The sequence below is a fragment of the Primulina huaijiensis genome, chromosome 14 (genome assembly GCF_012295235.1).
Source record: "Primulina huaijiensis isolate GDHJ02 chromosome 14, ASM1229523v2, whole genome shotgun sequence".
Classification (NCBI taxonomy): domain Eukaryota; kingdom Viridiplantae; phylum Streptophyta; class Magnoliopsida; order Lamiales; family Gesneriaceae; genus Primulina; species Primulina huaijiensis.
The window spans coordinates 17,247,925-17,268,100 of record NC_133319.1 but is presented as its reverse complement, the minus strand read 5'-3'; the positions used below and the strand labels follow the sequence as shown (position 1 = coordinate 17,268,100).

At 36.1% G+C, this 20,176-nt stretch overlaps 1 protein-coding gene across 3 annotated transcripts in view; it reads left to right on the top strand.

The window, feature by feature from the left end:
- Positions 1 to 20,176, top strand: part of LOC140957668 (flap endonuclease 1) — a 34,242-nt gene that overhangs the window by 10,143 nt on the left and 3,923 nt on the right. For all 3 annotated transcript variants that reach the window (XM_073415005.1, XM_073415003.1, XM_073415004.1), the window contains exons 3-12: positions 8,448 to 8,506; positions 9,849 to 9,908; positions 10,000 to 10,053; positions 10,156 to 10,204; positions 10,325 to 10,372; positions 11,084 to 11,149; positions 11,309 to 11,359; positions 11,669 to 11,788; positions 11,951 to 12,035; positions 13,542 to 13,623. In XM_073415005.1, coding sequence (XP_073271106.1) covers positions 8,448 to 8,506; positions 9,849 to 9,908; positions 10,000 to 10,053; positions 10,156 to 10,204; positions 10,325 to 10,372; positions 11,084 to 11,149; positions 11,309 to 11,359; positions 11,669 to 11,788; positions 11,951 to 12,035; positions 13,542 to 13,623 — 674 coding nt within the window. The remainder of the gene's footprint in view (positions 1 to 8,447; positions 8,507 to 9,848; positions 9,909 to 9,999; positions 10,054 to 10,155; positions 10,205 to 10,324; positions 10,373 to 11,083; positions 11,150 to 11,308; positions 11,360 to 11,668; positions 11,789 to 11,950; positions 12,036 to 13,541; positions 13,624 to 20,176) is intronic.

Here is a 20,176-nt window from a genome sequence, read left to right as displayed (position 1 = left end):
CATATATTTGGGTCAAGCGCCCAAGGCGCGCTGTTTAAAGTGTTACACCTGGGTGCGCCTGTCGCCTAGGCGCAGCCAGACGCACGCCTTTTATAACTATGTTCTGTAGTTGCTGTGTATTCTGCTTGTGTAGTTGATAAGGCTACTACCGATTGGAACATAGCTTTCCAACTTACTACTGTTCCAAATGCACAGAAGATTTATCCTGTGATTTATTTCCTGGTGTCTAAACTTCCCACATGTTCCACATCTACATAGCCACTGATAGCATAAACTCCTTCGCATATAGCTTTGAATTTTAGCCCGACATTCAAGGTTCTTCTTATGTGACGGATTATCTATTTAATGGCTTCCCAGTAGCCTTGAACAAACCATTGCGTACATAATATTCCTTAAGGCACTAGCATATGGGATCTTATTCATATATTCCTGGTCTTGTTTTGTTTTAGGAGCTTGCAAAGCTGAGTGTGAAATGAGACGCAAGAGGTCCTAGCACAAGCTTGCAGTTTGTCATGCCAAAGTGTCGCTTCTACATAAGTACCGATTATTTAGACCTTCAATCTCTCTTAATTTCCATTCCCAGAACCTTTTAGCAGCTCCTAAATCTTTCATTTCAAAGTCTGCATTCAATTGAGCTTTGAGTTTTGTTATTTCCAAGATCTCACAGCATGTCATCTACATATAGCAATAACACTCTAGATTGTTTTTATCTATTCTTGTTAACTAAGCTCTCGATTCCTTTCGAAAGTCTATCTCTTCTCAATTATCAATCTTATTTTTACACCTGATCTGCTTGAGGTAATCTAGAAGCTTTGATCTGCACCGTTCATTTATCAACTGCTTCCAACTCGAGGCCAAGAGAAGTGATCATTCCAGTTAGTTTCCCACACCATATCTATCACTTGACTTTGTTTGAATTGAAGACGCTTGCTTTCACTTTACTAATAAAAAATAACAGTTGCATTGCGGATGCTAACATATGCTTTACCAATGGATGCTACCGATAAATATATTAAAGTTGGACGACAGTCTATTGTAGATTTGTAGTTCATTGTATACAACGTTTTTGTCGTGCTATAACTATTGTGGAGGTGTTTGTAAAGCTGTACCTTAGATCACCTACCACCAATGATGTTTGCATCACTATTGTATATTGGTAAAAAAATGTAGTTTCTGTGAAATGTTGGCAAGCCTCGATTGCATGCATTGGGCATGGAAGAATTGTTCCACAACTTTGGTGGGACAACATACAGATTGTAGTGGATCTCTAATATCTAATTATGATATATGGATATGACTTGCATATTCTAGTATTTCAGGGTAAGAAGCTTAATGTTTTGGAAGTATCCAATTTGTTTCTAATATCACACAAGGTTTTTCTCCTTATACACAATATTTTATTAAAGGAAAGAATATATGTGATATACTTAGTTATTTATTGTAAATATCCCAAATCTATCTCCAATAAATGTTTTAAAAACGATATCTGATTATAATATTTGGATATGATTTGCATATTCTAGTATTTCAGGGTAAGAAACTTAATGTTTTGGAGGCATCCCATCTGTTTCTAATATCACACAAGTTATTTATCCTCACCAGCATTATTTTTACTAGAGGAAAAAATATAATATATGTGATAACTTAGTGATTGTATATATCCCAATGGACAATTTATGATTCTCATGGTCTGGAAAAAATTATTTTGCAATGGAACAAGAATGTGTGGAAGAACATAGAACGCACATTTGAAATTCTGTCACAATTCGCAATTGTGGTATCTTGGATAGTACTTGGTAGAAAAATCATTTACATATAATGACTCCATACATTATAATGTACAATATGATTATCGAGAATGAACGTGACCTTTTTTTTATATGAAACTAGAATTTATTAATAGATAAAATTTTACAAAGTTAGCGGATTAGTAATCCGCCTAAGTAGATTGAGCGCAACTAAGAAAGTACTATCCTACTAACTTCATGCCCACACATATTTCCAATCCCTAATCAAATCAGAAATAGTCAAATGATTAAATTCTTTAATACTTATTAACCAACTCGCAACCTTGAACTTGATTTTCTCCCAGATATCTTCCGCTGTTTCCGAAACGTCTTGGAATATTCTTTTATTTCTCTCCAACCATATAGACCAAAGCGTACAATGTATCATAACGTGCCAGAACGTCTTAAATTTTCTGGTTGGAACTCCTCCCGGCTCCATGACAATCATATATGCAGCTGTCCTCGGAAACACCCACTGAAAACCCAATTCAAGCAACACTTTCTTCAAATCTCTTTTGATAAAGAGCAATGCACTAACAAGTGATGCGCCTATTGAAGATGTTATGGAAGATGGAAGCGCTAGCTGTGGGTGTGGAATTGTTTGAAGATGAAACTATGAAATTTAAAAAATTCTTCGTTCAGTATAGACAAATGAACGATAAAGTGGTGGACGTTGCTCTATGAAATACATTAATTTATGAGATGAATAAAGTAATTTAAATAAGTAAATTGAAATTATGTTCGTAAATTTGGCTTAAATTACTTTTTTTAGTTTTTTTATTGGTTCTGAAATATATTTGTGTGGCATGTAATTTACTATAATATTTAATTAATACGAAGTTAATCAATTATTTAAATAAATTAAGTTTCACTCTTGAGGAGCTTGGATTTGTTTAGTGTGGTTTAGATGGACTAGTATTTTTGATCGGTTGAAGAGCATCGTGTAGACCTTATGCTTGGGGAGGTGAGACAAATATTTCATTTCTCAATAAATTTAGTCTTGAAAATTACCTTTAATCTCTGGTGGGGGACTGCCATCTTCCCTGCCAGTTCTATCTTTTTAGATATCTGAGTTTGTAATCGTTAGATTATGATATTTGTGTAGATGAAATGCATTAATTGATCATTTATGAGATGAATGTAGTAATTTAAATAAGTAAATTGAAATTATGTTTGTAAATTTGGCTTAAATTACTTTTTTAAGTTTTGTTATTGATTCTGAAATATATTTGTGTGGCATGTAATTTACTATAATATTTAATTAATACGAAGTTCATCAATTATTTAAATAAATTAAGTTTCACTCTTGAGGAGCCTGGATTTGTTTAGTGTGGTTTTAGATGGACTAGTATTTTTAATCGGTTGAAGGGCATCGTGTAGACCTTATGCTTGGGGAGGTGAGACAAATATTACATTTCTCAATAAATTTAGTCTTGAAAATTACCTTTAATCTCTGGTGGGGGACTGCCATCTTCCCTGTCAGTTCTATCTTTTTAGATATCTAAGTTTGTAATCGTTAGATTCTGATATTTGTGTCTGAACGATGGCATCGAGGGAAGCAAATTCAGATTCTTAAAAAGATAAGGCGGAAAAAAGAGACTGAATTTCAGAAAGGGATGATTGAATCAGTGAACAATTTACCGACACCAAAGACGGGCCAACCAGATATAGAGGTGGAAAGTAGTCCCAAAGAAAGGAAGTTTGAGTATGTCTATCGTAGGAAACATGTGAAGTCACATGATGATTCAATTTATGTGCGTAAGGGAGAAGCTTCAAAGATCTCATTCATTGAGGATGGCATAGATACACTAGATTGTGATGATGGAAATTGGGAGGAACAATCAACACAAGGAGTAATGGATGATATCTCAGACGAAGGTTGTGAATCCAGTGAAGATCATATTTCAGTCAATTCGGACAAGTCGACAATGCAATCCCTGCAGCTCGAAGATTTGGGGGACTTTTTTGAAGCATCTCCGAGTAAGGTTTGCATTGTTGATTGTACCCAATCCTTCTTATCTTGATCAATATTCTTTCCATTCTCTTCCTTTGTCAGGTTCAACAGGGGGGTTGGTGGGAGGGGTAGAGAATAGGGGTGGGGTGGGAATTACACCATTGGTTAAAGAGTTGGGTATATCGGGAAACAACTCAGTAGGGCCGCAATATGGGTTGGTTGAAGGAACGAAAAGTGTGGGACTGGGGTTGCAGGAAAATAAATGGGTAGTCGATAATGAGTGTTTAACTAAGATGGGTGTAGAGAAGGTGGAATTCTGAATATCAAAGAAGACAGGAAGGTTGGTGGAGAGTCATGAATGTAGGAGCAGAGAGATTACAAGGGCTGTTGAAGTGAATCGATGAAAGTTGTTTCATGGAATATTAGGGGAGGTGGTTCAGCTACACGTAGGGGATTGATCCGTGCTGTCCTTGCCAAAGAAAGACCAGATTTAGTAGTGTTGCAGGAAATTAAAAGAGAGGTGGTGGATAGGTGCTTCATTGCAAGTATATGGAAGTCGAGGTTTGTGGAGTGGGTCATTTTACCTGCAGTTGGTCGGTTTGGGGAATATTGATTATGTGGGATCCAAGGGTCATCTCAGTTAAGGATAACTTGATTGGGGATTTTTCGGTTTCAATTCATATTCAAAAAGATGCTCACAATGATTGGTGGGTTACAGCGGTCTACGGTCCGTGTAAACCAAGATTAAGAAATAATTTCTGGGATGAATTGGCCGGGTTGAGGGTTTTATGTGGAGATAGATGGTGTTTGGGGGGAGATTTTAATGTGGTTAGATCATTACGAGAGAAACTTAATAGTCGATCACAGACTTCGAGCATGTTATGTTTTGATACATTGATACAAGAATTGGAGTTGTGCGATCCACACTTACTGAATGGAAAGTTCACGTGGTCAAATTTAAGGGCTTCACCCATATGTTGCAGATTAGACAGGTTCTTGTTCACGGTGGGATGGACTGAAATTTATCCATTTTATAGACAAACACTCTTGCCAAGAATCACTTCTGATCATTTCCCAGTGGTCTTTGATTTGGAAAAAAGTAAGTGGGGTCCGACGCCTTTTAGATTCGAGAATGTGTGGTTGAGGCATACAAGCTTTAAAAATTTGGCCCAATCATGGTGGAACAACGCGGAGTTTCAAGGTTGGGAGAGATATAGATTTATGAGAAAACTCAAGGCAATGAAGGGTGAAATTAGAAGATGGAATGAAGAGGTTTATGGGAGAGTGGAAATGAAATCAGCAGAGTTAACAAATAAAATCAGCAGACTGGACGAATTAGAGAGTAAGGGTCGGGGATCGGAAGATGTATCGAATGAAAGAAAACAAACGAAATTTTTGTTAGAAGAGATGATATGTCGAAAGAATCAAATCAACTATCAAAAAAGCAAGGCCAAATGGATTACAGAGGGGGATCAAAACACAAAATTTTTCCATTCACTTTTAAACCAACGGAAGAGTAATGCTACCATTGATAGGATGAAAATAAATGATGGTTCGATTACGACTGATGAGGATGAAATTTTTTCCATTATTCTTCAGTTCTTTAAGGAATTGTATAGCTTGACAGACACGAGGTGTTGGGGTATTGAAGGAGTGGAGTGGTGTCCCATTGAAGGAGATTTAAGTCGAGAGTTAGAAAAACAATTTTCCGAAGAGGAGGTCAAGCATGCAGTTTTTCAATGTGACGGTTGTAAGAGTCCGGAGGCTGACATATTTACTTTGGCTTTTTTTCAAGAGTGTTGGGATATAGTCAAACAAGATCTAATGAAGGTTTTTGATGAGTTCTTTCACAGCGGAATCATAAATGGAACAACTAATGAAACGTATATTTGTTTGATACGAAAGAAAATTGAATCGAACAAGGTTAAGGATTTCAGACCAATTAGCCACACAACAAGTTTGTATAAGATAATAGCAAAAGTCTTAACAGCAAGGATTAAGACTGTGATAGCAGATACAATATCAGAATATCAGAATGCTTTCGTTAAGGGAAGACAAATCCTAGACTGTGGTCTTATAGCGAACGAACTGCTCGAAGAGGGAAGGAGAAAGAAAAAGAGAGGATGGGTTTTGAAGGTGGATTTCGAAAAGGCTTACAACAATGTGAACATGGATTTTCTGGATTTTGTTTTGATGAAAAAGGGGTTTGGAAGAAGATGGAGAAATTGGATCAAAGGATGTGTGTCGAATGTCTCATTTTCTGTAATGATTAATGGGAGGCCGAGAGGAAAATTTAGGGCGTATAAAGGGCTTAGACAAGGAGACCCATTGTCTCATTTTTTGTTCAATTTGGTAGTGGATGTGCTGGGGATATTGATTGACAAAGCCAAGGAAAGGAATCTCATAAGGGGGATCGAGGTGGGTAGAGACAAGATAGAGATATCTCACATTCAATTTGCGGATGATACACTTTTCTTTGTGAGGAATGAGGATCATATTAGGTTCTTGGTGCAAGTGGTGAGATCGTTTTGTGAAATGTCTGGATTAAAAATCAATTGGGAAAAGAGTGCTTTGTTGGGTATACACCGTGAACAAGAAGTAGAAATATTAGCACAAAAATTGGGATGTGGTGAGGAGATATGGCCTATTAAATACTTGGGAGTGCCTTTGGGTGGAAATCTGTTACAAGCCTGGTTCTGGGATCCCGTTGTGGCTAAGATGTCGAAAAAATTGGCAAGTTCGAAGAAAGTTTTCTTGTCAAGAGGTGGAAGATTAACATTGATATCATCGGTTTTAAATTCGATTCCGATATATATTATATGTCTCTATTTAAGGTGCCTAAAGGTATAGCGGAAACGATGGAGAAGATTTCAAGAAACTTTTTATGGGACGGAGCGGATGAAGATGTGCATAGTCAATTGGTCGCGTGGGATCATGTGTGCAAACCGAAGGAGAAAGGGGGATTGGGTGTTGGGAATATTATATTGAGAAACAAGGCCATATCAGGACATTGGTAGTTTTTTTGTGGAAGATAGGACATTGTGGAAGAAAATCATTGTAAGCAAATATGGGTTACAAGAAAATGGGTGGGATGCAGGGTTGGCAAGAAACATCACGTTCAGGTGCCCATGGAAGTTTATTTCTCGATTATACCCGACTTTTAAGTAGAGAGTTTCGATTAAGGTGAGAGGAGGAAACAAGGCTAGATTTTGGGAGGATAGATGGTAGGGGAAATTTCCTTTTAAAGATCTTTTTCCCGCATTATTTCAGTTATCTACAATTCATAATCTGCCTATATTACATTTTGTTCGTTTTGATTATGTCACGTCTACCCAATCCTGGGATTTTCATTTTAGAACGGATGTGAGAGATGAGGAGATTGCTCAATTGTCCGAGTTATTAGGTGTGTTAGACTCGATTAGGTTAGTTGAAGGGGTAGATGATTTTTTTGAGTGGAGGGGGGATTTTTCGGGTATTTTCTCAGTCAGATCTTTCTTCGAGTCGTGTTTCCCACATACTCGTTTTCCAGTTTTTCTTCTTTTCCATGTTATTTGGAAAGTTCCCATTCCAAAAAAGATTTAGCTATTTTCTTGGATAGCAACTCAGGGTAAGCTACCGACCTCGGAGATGATTCAAAAAAGATGGCCCGCAATTGCTTTGTGTCCAAACTGGTGTGTGCTGTGTAGAATGAAACAGAGACTCAGGATCATATGCTCATCCATTGTCCATTCACGATCTCATTATGAGCTAGAGCTTTGCAAGAGCTTCGATTGGTTTGGGTTACACTTAAGTCAACAAAGGAACTATTCTATATAGATTTAGGACAGCTAACTGGTACCAGGGGAAGAATTTTTTGGCAAGTTGTGGTTCATTGTATATGCTGGATGGTATGGTTGGAAAGAAATTGAAAATTTTTTTATGACAATGAAAAACTACAGAAATATGCTGGGAAAAAATTAAGATCAAAATTGCAATGTGGATCGGCACTCATGAAGACTTCAAGAATGCCTCGATATTAATTTATTGAGAGATTGAGATTATGTGTATCATTAAGATAGCATTGATATTGTGTGCTTCATGATGAGAGTGGACCACTAGTCCACTGATGTACTCTTTCTTATATTATTATTAATAAAATATTGTTTCTTATAAAAAAAAAAAAAGATATTTGTGTCTATGAAATACTTAATTGATCATTTATGAGATGAATGTAATAATTTAATTTAAATAAATAAATCAATATTTTATTTGTAAATTTGACTTAAATTACTTTTTCAAGTTTTGTTATCAATTCTGAAATAAATTTGTATGGCATTTAATTTATTATAATATTTAATTAATACGAAGTTAATCAATTATTTAAATAAATCAAGTTTCACTCTTGAAGAGCCTGGATTTGTTTATTGTGGTTTTAGATGGACTAGTATTTTTAATTGGTTGGAGGGCATTGTGTTGACCTTTTGCTTGGGGAGGTGAGACAAATATTACATGTCTCAATAAATTTAGTCTTGTAAATTACCTTTAATCTCTGGTGGGGGACTGCCATCTTCCGTGGCACTTCTATTTATGTAGATATGTGAGTTTGTAATAGTTAGATTCTGATATTTGTGTCCTGAATATTGTTGTTCTGATATTTGTGTCTTAAATACTGTTGTGATGAATGGAATTTCTGTGAGTTGGATATTTATGGCCCCTTTTAATTGCAGATTGTTGTCGGCAGAACCGGTACTGAAATGCTTACTAACGAAGCTGGTGAAGTTACAAGGTATACAATTTCCATCACAAGTTGATTTTTGTAACGAGAATCAGCCAATTATCATATGTCCCTAGTTCATGAATAATGCCTTGATCGATTGAGGTCAATGATTATGACTTATAAATAGGGCCATTATGGGAAAATGGTGGTGGAGGTGTTCTGTTGAGGAAGAACCATTATAGAAGAAGGTTACCGTGAACAAATACGGGTTACATGATATTGGTTGGGACACAAGTTTAGCAAGATATGGTACATTTATAAGTCCTTGGAAGTTTGTTTTGAGAATTTATCCGGTTTTTCACCAGTTTGTGAGGGCGGTGGCTAGAAGGGGTAATAAGGTCAGGTTGTGGGAGGAAAGGCGGTGGGGGGATTTTTCTTTTAAGAATCTTCATCCCATTTTGTTTCAGCTATTGTCGGTTCATAATAAACCCATTTCTCATTTTACCCAGATGGAGGATTTTTCCTCTTCTTCTGTATCTTGGGAGTTGGGACTTGCATTTGCGAAGAGATTTGAGGGATGCGGAAGTGGATGAGTTGAGCTCTTTGTTAGGATATTTAGAGAGGGTCAAATTGGTTGAGGGGTTGATGATATCAGGGTTTGGGACGAGGATCCTTCTATGAGTCTTTCTTTCCGATCAATGGTTTTCATATATTTCCTTTCTTTCATATCATTTTGGAAAGTTCCGACCCCAACAAAGGTTCAAGTCTTCTTGTGGATTGCGGTGCTAGGTAAGCTGTTTACTTGTGAGATGATGAAAAAGAAGTGGCCTTCGTGTGCTCTGTGTTTGGATTGGTGTGTGCCATGCCAGAATGAGGTGGAGTCTCAGGATCATCTACTTATTCATTGTTCTTTCACGAATAGTCTTTGGCTCAGAGCTTTGGAGGAGATGAGTTTGGTTTGGGTAGCTCCAAGATCTTTGCACGAGCTATTTGTGACAGATATTGAACGTGATCTTGATAGAAGGGGTATAATTTTTTGGGCAGTAATAGTTCATTGTATTTGTTGGTCAGTATGAGTAGAGCGAAATAGTCGGATTTTTGACATTTTAGAAGAGTCAATTGAAGATTGTTGAGACAAGATTAAGATTCGGGCATCTTGCTAGATTGAGAAGCATGTAGAGTTTAAGAACTTTTAGGTTTCAGACTTAATGAGAAATTGGAGTTATATATGTTGTTGATTTGAGCGGGGCTTGTCTTTTTTATTTCTTTCTATGCGGTTCACTTATTTGTTATCTGTAATTATTGTTTCCAGTTAATTAATATGATATAGTTTCCTATAAAAAAAATGATTTAAGATTTGACTTTTACCATCATGTTATTTTTGTTTTATGATTGATTGGTGCTATTTTAGTCATTTGCAAGGGATGTTTTCGAGGACTATCCGACTTTTGGAAGCTGGAATAAAGCCAGTGTAATTATTATTTATTCAGTTCTCCATGCTTCTGATTTCTTTGTGCTTATTTCACTTACTCATCTAACTATGTCTTTCCCTACTATCTTAGCTATGTATTTGATGGAATGCCCCCTGATTTGAAGAAAAAGGAGCTTGCAAAACGGTATTTTTTGTTGTCATCTCTGTTCATTATTTTCCGACTTTCCGACTTTCGGTTACTAAATTCAGTTTAACAACTTATCGATGTTTTGAATTGTGAACGCAGTTATTCGAAGAGAGAGGACGCGACTGAAGGCTTAAATGTTGCTCTAGAGGTTGAATTATAGTGGTTTTACAAGCTCAATTCTTCCTTCAAATATTATATCTGCTTTGTCTGTCCAGTCCATATGAAATGTTGTCTTCCTTACATACAACCGCTGTTACCGTCATTGCAGACTGGAAATATGGAGGAAATAGAAAAATTCAGTAAAAGAACAGTTAAGGTGAGCTTGTACAATGTTTCTGATTCTGTTTAAGTTGTTCCTTTAACTTGCCAATCTTCTCTAAAGTGGTTTTGACTTCTTGACATTATGTCATTGTTAAATAAATGTTATGGTCAATATTTTCTAGGGAAAATTTCAAATAAACAGCTTGTTGCAAAATAGAAAAAATGGATGGGTAAAAGAAAAAGCGGAAATGAAAATGTTTGTTGAGATTCTCTTGATAAAAGTGCTCTCTAAATACTAGCTAACTCAGGAACTCAGCTGTAGAGTGTCATCTTGACGTGAAATTAAAAGTTGGTCAATTAAAACCTTTTTTCATAAACTGAGATTTTGCTCCACTCAGGGAGATATCATTTTTTCCGTTCAAACTAAATAGAAAAACCTTCGTGAACAAAATTTCTGAAAAACTAAGTTTTTTAGAACTGACTCAGTATAAAAACTTGTCAGTTCATTGCAAAGCAAGGGGTTCGAGTACTTATGTGGATGGTGACAATCATGGCCATTTTTAGTTGGTTTAAGAATTATTCTAGACACAAACACTGAAATTCAACTCCTCCAGCATGTATTGCGAGTCTTTAAAATTGTATTAGTCAAAAGCTTGTCATTGCATATGTTGCATTTTGTTTTTTTCCTTTTGGTCGCAACAATAATTTAAAATTTTTAAGCTCCATATTGGAAGCAACGTGGGACATTGAATTTCTAGTTACGCAGGTAACAAAGCAACACAATGAAGACTGCAAAAAGCTTCTTAGACTTATGGGAGTGCCTGTCATTGAGGTGATGCCCTATGAATTTGAATTTTTTTTGATTTCACGCTTCCAATTACTTTATATCTATGTTGTGTATTTTGTCTTGGTATATCTTCATGACCTTCCTCTTTTGGAGACAAGAGTAATATTCTTCATTGAGATAACAATTTCTTGGTAATTTGATTAGGCTCCTTGTGAAGCAGAAGCACAGTGTGCCGCACTTTGCAAAGCAGGCAAGGTATTTGTAGCTGTTAATCATATTTTTTAATTGACATAATACCCTGAAAAATACTTACAATGTCATATCAACCATTGCCATATATTTATCAAAGAAAAATGTTGAAATTTCATCTCCGTTTGCCAAAAAGCTGTTTCCTTTCTTTGTAAAAAACAATTATAATAGGGGAACCTATCGTTCAAGACTGTGGACTCTAATGTAAAGAATTAATTGCTTATATACAATTAGTAATTGTCATGCCATCTATCTTCTGGACTCCTGCATAATTAATATGGTCTAAAATAGTTCTGAAGTTCATTTGTGCATTAGGTATATGCTGTTGCATCTGAGGACATGGATTCTCTAACTTTTGGAGCTCCAAGGTTCCTTCGTCATTTAATGGATCCTAGCTCCAAGAAAATCCCAGTAATGGAATTTGAAGTCTCAAAGGTAGTAAGAAGTTAATAAATTCTTACTGAACTTTTAGGAAATTTGGGTTTTTAAACACGTACATCTGATGTGATTTGAGTATTGATCTAAACCTTGATGAACCAGCTGCTCTACCATTTGAAAATTTGGTTGACCATATTTAGATTTGGGGTTATGTTACAGGTTTTGGAGGAATTGAATCTGACAATGGATCAATTTATAGACCTTTGCATTCTTTGTGGCTGTGATTATTGTGATAGCATAAAAGGTAAAGTGATTTTTGACTTTTCTTGTATTGTGTGATAGGAATTTGGGAAACAAACCAACTTCTTCATCTCTACAGTAAGAAAATGAAAAAAAATGAAGCCTGTTTCTTTATGTTGTTGAAATAGACTATCTCTGAAGATAAGAGGTTTATATTCTTTCTAAGTATGTTGCAGATATTTCGTTGATATCTGTATATTTTCATTTGTATCTGAATTCCGCAAGTACTTTCTTTGATTTAATGGGGACTGCTTGTGGCAGCTATATCCTAAGTGTGTACTTCCTTTTCCTTAAAAAGAAAGGAAATAGAGTTTGTGTTAAATTTCGAAACATAAGATTCGATAATGATGTTTTAACATATCTTACTGTTATATATAAACTGCTTTTTTATTATACTTGCCTCTTTTAGCTCGGCTGGAAATTTTAATCACCTTGTAGTTTTGAATTAGTTTATCAGTATGAAGAATTTATTGGTATAAGTTTCGATTTACAGTTCATAAGATTGCCATGGACGTGCTAAACCTTTTTTCACGCTTTCAATCTTTTTAGAAAAAAAATTACACTTTTCAAGATCTTCTTTACTAGAAGCAATTTGCTTGATGTGCTTGCCAAGCTTTATTTTGTCTGATGATACAAGTTTTGAGTTTATTTATGATGGGTGTGGTCAAGGTTCTAAAAAGCGCGAAGCCTGAGGAAGCGTCAAGGTCAAGCCTCAAACTTTACAAGCTTAAGAGAGTTTAATTGAAGATTAACCATATAAAACGTTTTTAGTTTTCAGTATAATTTTAATTACATCAAGTCAATTAATAGATTAAATAACACATAAACATACCAAATTTATGAACAAACATATGGATCATAGAATTTTTTTACTATCAAGATTAACCATTAAAGAATAGTTCGGGGCCTTTAGCATTTTTTTTGTTTGAAAGTTTATATTGTCAAATATTTAATATTTCAAATTTAAAGTTAACGTTTATAAAAAATAATAAGTTTAACTTAAAAATTTTATCAGAAAAGCTCACACTTAATCACACTTTTTCACGCTTAATGTGGTCAATCTTAGGTTGACCACTTCTTTCACGGTTTCTTCACGCTTAATGCACACGTTTTCGAACATTCGGTGTAGTACATAATCCCAATCAAATTGATATTTGATTCCTTATGCAAATATGGTAAGATTTTATTTTATTTTTTGTGTTTTGAACCTTACAACAATGTTTAGGGGCCTTTTGATGATGATGCATGTTTATATATGTAGTCTGGCCTTTTCCTGACTTTAATTGATGGAAGCTTTCTATTGTCATGCTAATTAGGCCACTATCTCACAACTTCTGTTTTTCTCCATATTGGGCAGTAAAATTGGAGTTTATTCTAGATAACAGTATCCCTAGTATTTACATGTATGCTTCCTCATGGTAAAAAATTTCGATTCATTTTCCTTGTCTGCATCAAGTATTGAAGTTTCCTGTTGCACAGGTAATAGAATTTGAGCTCTGCTGTTTCACAGGTATTGGTGGAATGACAGCAATAAAATTGATTCGCCAGCATGGTTCAATTGAGACTATTCTGGAGAATATCAACACAGAAAGGTGCCTTCAGCTTTTATTGTTTCTCTATGCAATTAATTCATTTTGTGGTGTAGTTCTTTTCTAAAGACTCAACCTTTGGTTTGTTTTGTTTTTGTTTTATGCTTTCCATTCCTGAGAACAAAAGCTAACACTAGCATGTCATTTTGATTATCATTCCCTTGATTTTTTTTTTTTTGGATCTCCCACTATAGTCATTATTTTTACCTTAATTTTTCAGCACTTTCAATAAGGATTCCATTAATTAACTATATATAAACTAAAGCACCAATTCTAAATTTTGAATTAATTTTATATTCTGATTTGGTACCACTAATTGACACAATCTGATGTATTAATGAATATAACACTTATTTTTCAAAATATTTTTCCAAAATTCTCTCCCCGAAACTCCCCAGACAACGGCGAACTAGGTCAAATTTTTTCATATGTGGTGGTTGTTATTTCTCATTGTACTTCACAAAATATGTTCTCAGCTCGCAAATTTGTTCTGAAAGAAGTTAGCTACTGATTACAGTTGATCTCACACACATAGTAAATCGATCAAATGAAGTAACAAACCATATATCATAGTTCATTGTTTGTTTCCTTTTTGTTTTTTGCTTATTAATTATAAATAAGTTGGACTGAGTGTTGAGTCTGTCTTTGACTATGTAGCCCATGGGCAGTATTAGTTGATCATTAAACTTGATGATGTTGACCACCTTTTATTAGGCATTGAGGTCAAGAGAATTTTATAGTTTCCTATAGAAAAAATGGTCAAGAGAATTTTATATTATTGTGAAATGTCACTTGCCAAATGATCTCTTTAAATGCCATAGACCGTCTCTGGAACTACAATGTAATAATGTTGATACAAAAATATCTATCATGTCAGTATAACATGTATTAGATGTTTGTCCCTCAGCTAACCTGAGAAAAATTGGAGGGAAGCACATGCAATATAATACACTTTTGTGTATGTCTTTTTGTAGGATTGAGCCCATACCGTTTTATCAAATTCTTTGTTGGTTGCAATAATGCGCCTCAAAATTTTCAAATCATAAAACTGCTACATTTCCATATTGAAAACCAAAGTATCGGGGATAAAAAATTATGTTCTACTCTGTTTTGTTACAAGCTATACACGTATATATGCAATTTTCATGATCTAATTGGGTTATTCAAGGTAACTACCCACTAATCTAACCACTAAATCTGATACTATTTTTTAACTCGAATAGACAACTATATATGTGAAAAAGATCTTGATTTTTCTTTCCTTTCTAACACTCCCCCCAAGGTGGTAAATGTAAATCAATCATTCCCAACTTGGATACATTCGTCTCAAAATCCCTTGTGCATTTGCATTGTATTTTGCCTCAACACTACTTCTGGATACTACGGTTTGCTTCTTACGTCTCCTTTTAACGACATTCCCCCAGAGTTATAGTACTATATCCTGTGTAGACTTACTGTTAGTAGAACCAGCCCGGATCCTTCAACTGTTCTAAGGTCATTCTTTTTTAACACCACCTTGATGTCTCTCAATGGGTGCATACATGAACTAACTGATTGCTGATGTTGTAGTCAATGTCAGGCCTAGTGAGTGAAAGATAGGATATAGGATTGTTATTTTAAATTTTAAGTTTATCTTTATCATTAATTCTATAGGACTAGGAGATATCGTATCTAGTATAAATAATGTGAGGGATCCCCAATGATTAAATGTAGGGATCTCAAATTTATGTTCTCTTCTATTTATATTTTTCCAATCAGAATTGTAAATAACAATCAACCTGTAGTTAGGAAAATAACCTAGCTAGTGAATAGATATTTATTATTCCTAGCTTGCATGTTAATTGCTCGAAGGCTGCCTTTGACAAACTTTTTGTCAAAATGTATGCAACTTTCTGCCCTGAAGGAATATAAGTCATGCATACACTTTTATCTTCAACTTTGACAAACTTTTAATCAAAATGTCTGCAACTTTCTGCCCTGAAGGCATATAAGTCATGCACTCACTTTTATCTTCGACTTTTTCCTTGATGAAGTGTCTATCAACCTCAACGTGCTTTGTTCTATCGTGATAAACAGGATTGTGGGCAATGTTTACAGCAGTTTTGTTGTCACAGTAGAGCCTCATAGGTTCCTTGTTGGGCCTTTTTAGTTCTTCCAGTACTCTCTTTAGCCAGACAAACTCAGCTCCTGCACTACTTCGAGCTACTACTGATTGTTTCTTGTTTCTCCATGTTACAAGGTTGCCCCATACACAAGTGCAATAGTCTGTGGTAGATCTTCTATCCATTATCGATCCAGCTCAATAAGCATCCTTGTAAACTTCTATCATTTTTGGTTCATTTTTCCTAAAGAAAATATCTTTCCAAGGATTTCCTTTGAGATACCTTAGGATCCTACGTACAACTTCCAAGTGTTGGTTACGTGGAGAATGCATGAATTGGCTAACCACGCTAATGCAATATCAGGCCTAATGTGAAATACATAAATCAGCTTCCCTATTAACCGTTGATAGCTTTCTCGATCAACCTTAGTCTCATCATCTCCTGGTCCAAGTTTTGAATTCTGCTCCATAGGTGTCTCGGCAGGCTTGCAACCTAACATGCCCGTCTTTTTTAGCAATTCCAAGGTGTGTTTCTTCTGAGATATGGTGATTCCCGGTTTGCTTCATGCCACTTCCATCCCCAAAAAATATCTAAGACTTCCAAGATCTTTGATTTCAAATTCAGTGGCCAAAAACGTTTTCAACTCTTCCGCCTCTTCAAGATCGTCTCCTGTAATTATAATATCATCCACAAACTATTAAAATAATAATCGTTCCATCCGTGGTATGTCTAAAAAATAAAGTATGATCAGATTGTGCTATGGTGTATCCTCGGCCTTTGACACATTTAGAGATCCTATCGAACCATGCCCTAGGACGTTGTTTGAGGTCATATAGAGCTTTCTTCAGTTTGCATACTTGATCAACCATTTTTTCGTCAAAACCAGGAGGAAAATCCATGTGCACTACTTCATTTAGATCCCCATTTAAGAAGGCATTCTTCACATATAACTGATGCAATGGCCAATTCAGATTAGCAGCCTACGATAACAAAACTCTTACCATTTTAACTTGGCCAAAAGGGCAAAGATCTATTGATAGTCTATGCCAAAGGTTTGAGTAAATTTTTAGCCACCAACCTCGCTTTGTACCTTTCTGTTCTACTTTGTACTTGATGGTGAACACCCATTTGCATCCCACAGTTCTTTTATCCTTGGGCAGAGTTGTAACCTCCCAAGTGCGTTCTTTTTTCCAAAGCATTTATTTCTTCAAACACGACCTTTCTCCATTCTGAACTTGCAAGAGCATCATGCACATCCTTAGGAATCTGATTACTTGAAAGATTACAAGTGAAAGCTCAGAAATTGGGAGAAAGTTTTTTTTAAGAAATAAATTGTGAAATAGGATGTGCAGTACATTTTCTTATTCCTTTTCAAAGTGCAATAGGAATATCAGGAGAGGTTACTTGTGGTTCAAGAACTTTTGGAGCTGAATCCGGCTCGGCCTCTTGGTTTTGCTGAGTTTCAGTTGGTTCTATTCTTTGAGCTTGCTTCCTCCTAGAATAAACAATAAATCCTGGTTCTGTTTCATCTACCCCTGTTTCCAAATTTTCAAATTTTGTTGTTGCCAAGGGTCAAGGTGGATTCAGAACCTCTAGATATGATATCATTTGGGTAGTTAGACACAAGGATAATTTTGTTGAGGTGATGTAGGCTTCCCGTGACTGATCTTCACCTATACTCTCCCCCTAAAGAGAAGCTATGGGAAAGAAATGTTGAAACTCAAAATATGTGACAGTATATTTTAGTTCAGGATAATAGCATTTATAGCCTCTTTGAGATGGAGTGTAACACCCCAGATTTGACTATTGTCCTCGCTGTACGGACACTTGTTTTTTCTAGCGTTCTTATGTGCTTACTCACACGCACCTGACAAACTACCCAGAAGGTTACCCATCCTAGAATTGACCCAAGTCAAGCACACTTAACTTTGGAGTTGTAAGCGATAAGTTCCCGAAAAGAAGAAGCATCTTGATGATATGAGTACTACCTATCAAATCTTTAAAGCCCTCTCCAACTGCACAGTCTTATACAGTTTTGCAATCTTTCTCATTCCAGTGTGAGATAGTTTATTCATGTTACCTTCACTTAGAAGCTTGTCAGGAGCTGCTCATTGTCTGTGCAACCTCATGGAACCGGCGATCACCCCGCCCCTCTTCGGCCCTGGGTGTCACATGTCCACCAGCTTCCGCTTGGTTCATCCTCGAACCACATCGCAGTAGGAGAGGTCGGGTCTGATACCATTCTGTAACACTCTAGATTCGATGACTCTCCTCATTGTACCAACACGTGTCTTTATAGCGTGCTTATGTTCTTACTCACAAGCACCTTCAGAATTGCCTCAAGTCAAGTACGCTTAACTTTGAAGTTCATATGTGATGAGCTCCCGAAAAGAAGATGCATCTTGATGATACGAGCAATACCTATCAAATCTTTAAAGCCTTCCTCGAGTGCATAATCACATACCTGAACAGTTTTGGAATCCTCTTCATTCCTGTGTGAGATCTAGAACTGTTTATTATTGTTCCCTTCTCCTAGAAGTCTGCCAGAAGTCGCTCTTTGTCCATGCATCCTCATGGCACCGACGATTACCCCCGCCCTCTTCGGCCCGGACATCACATGGAGAATAACCGATGAGTACACATGTTATGGCACGAGGATCAAGTTTGGATCTGGTCGAATTATGATTGTGGACAAAAACAGTGCACCCAAATGTTAGAGGTAAAGAAGATATGGCACGAGAATGATGATATTTTTGCAAAAAGGTTGATAATGGTGTGTGAAAATTGAGAACTCGTGTAGGCATTCTATTTATCAGACAAGCTTGTTTAAGAACCGTTTCTCCCCAAAGGTAGTTTGGAGTTTGCATCGTAAACAACGAAGCCCTGGCCACCTCCAAGAGGTGATGTTTATTTCTCTCAGCAAAACCATTTTATTGAGGGGTATTTGGGCAAGAGCTATGGTGGATAATACCCTGACTTGTAAGATAATTCCCAATAATAGATTGAAAGTACCACGGCCATTATCAGTGCAGAAGGTTTGAATAGTGGTTTGGAATTGTGTCTTGATCATAGCTTTGAATGTTTGAAAAATCTGGCCAGCTTTTGATTTTTCTTTTAACAAATAAATTCAACACTCTGTTATGATCATCAATGAACGTAAGAAACCATCGACCCCTAGAATAATTATTCACACGTGATGGCCCCCAAATGTTACTACGAACTAATGCAAATGGTCGACTTGGTCGATAAGGTTTAGCAGGAAAAAAACAGCATGTGTGCTTGGCTAGTGGTCAAAATTCACAAGAAAACCAGCTGGGACTGTTATTATTAAACAAAGATGGAAATAAATGTCTCAAATATTGGAAATTTAGATGTCCTAATCTACTGTGGCACAAAATAATTGCATCTTTATTAGAAACAGAGAAGGAACTAACTTGAGCTTGGAAAACTTAATTTAATTCAAAATTTATATCAATGTTTTTTTAAAAAAACTTGAGTTTGAAAAACTTGTTTATTCATAGGGGTAGCAACATCAAGATAATAGAGACCTTCTACTCTAGCATTGCCAGTCGTCTTCCCCGAATCTTGCTCCTGAAATACACAACAAAACTCAAGATAATTTAGCAATGCAATTTTGATCCTCGGTTAATTTACTAATGGAAAGCAGATTGCAGTAAGGTTTGGGACATGCAACACAGAGTGAATGGTCAACGAGTCTCAAATTTGAATTGAACCCTTTCCTGCTACACTGGAGTGTTCCATCCGTGATTTTAACTGTAAAATTACGAGGACAAAGAGTATATGATGAGAACAAGAGGGAACTACCTGTCATATGATCAGAAGCACCCCAAATCGATGATCCTAGGACCTTTTGCTTCTGTTACAGCACTATATGCAGTGGAGAAAGTAGCTGTTTGTGCTAAGGTACATGAGGCTGATGGGGTTTTTGTCAGAGACTGATTTATCAACTTCTGGAGTTGCTTCAACTGATCTTTGTGATTAGATTTTGGCTTGCCCTTAAATGCCCAGTCACTTGTTCCTTTTTGGAAACCTAGGCTGATGATTATGTGGGTGTTAGATTCTCCCAACATTATTCGACGTCTGTTTTCCTCGTGACGAACTTCTGAAAAAACTTTTCGGATGGTTGAAAGAGTAACTCATCCAAGAATTCGTCCCCGAACTTCATCCAACTCCTTGTGTAGCCCAGTCAAGAAATCATAAATTCTCCTTTTCAACAAATTTCCAGAATTTCACATTTGTTTCTGGATCTCCCCAATCAGCCTCATAAATCAGGTCCAATTCTTGCCATAAATTGTTGACAATAGTAAAATATTCAGTTACATCAAGGTTTTCTTGTCTTGTTTCTCGCAGCTTCGTCTTCAACTCGAAAACTGGGGAACAATTCCCAAGATCTGATTATGTTTCTGCTACAACATCCAGATCTCCTTTGCTGT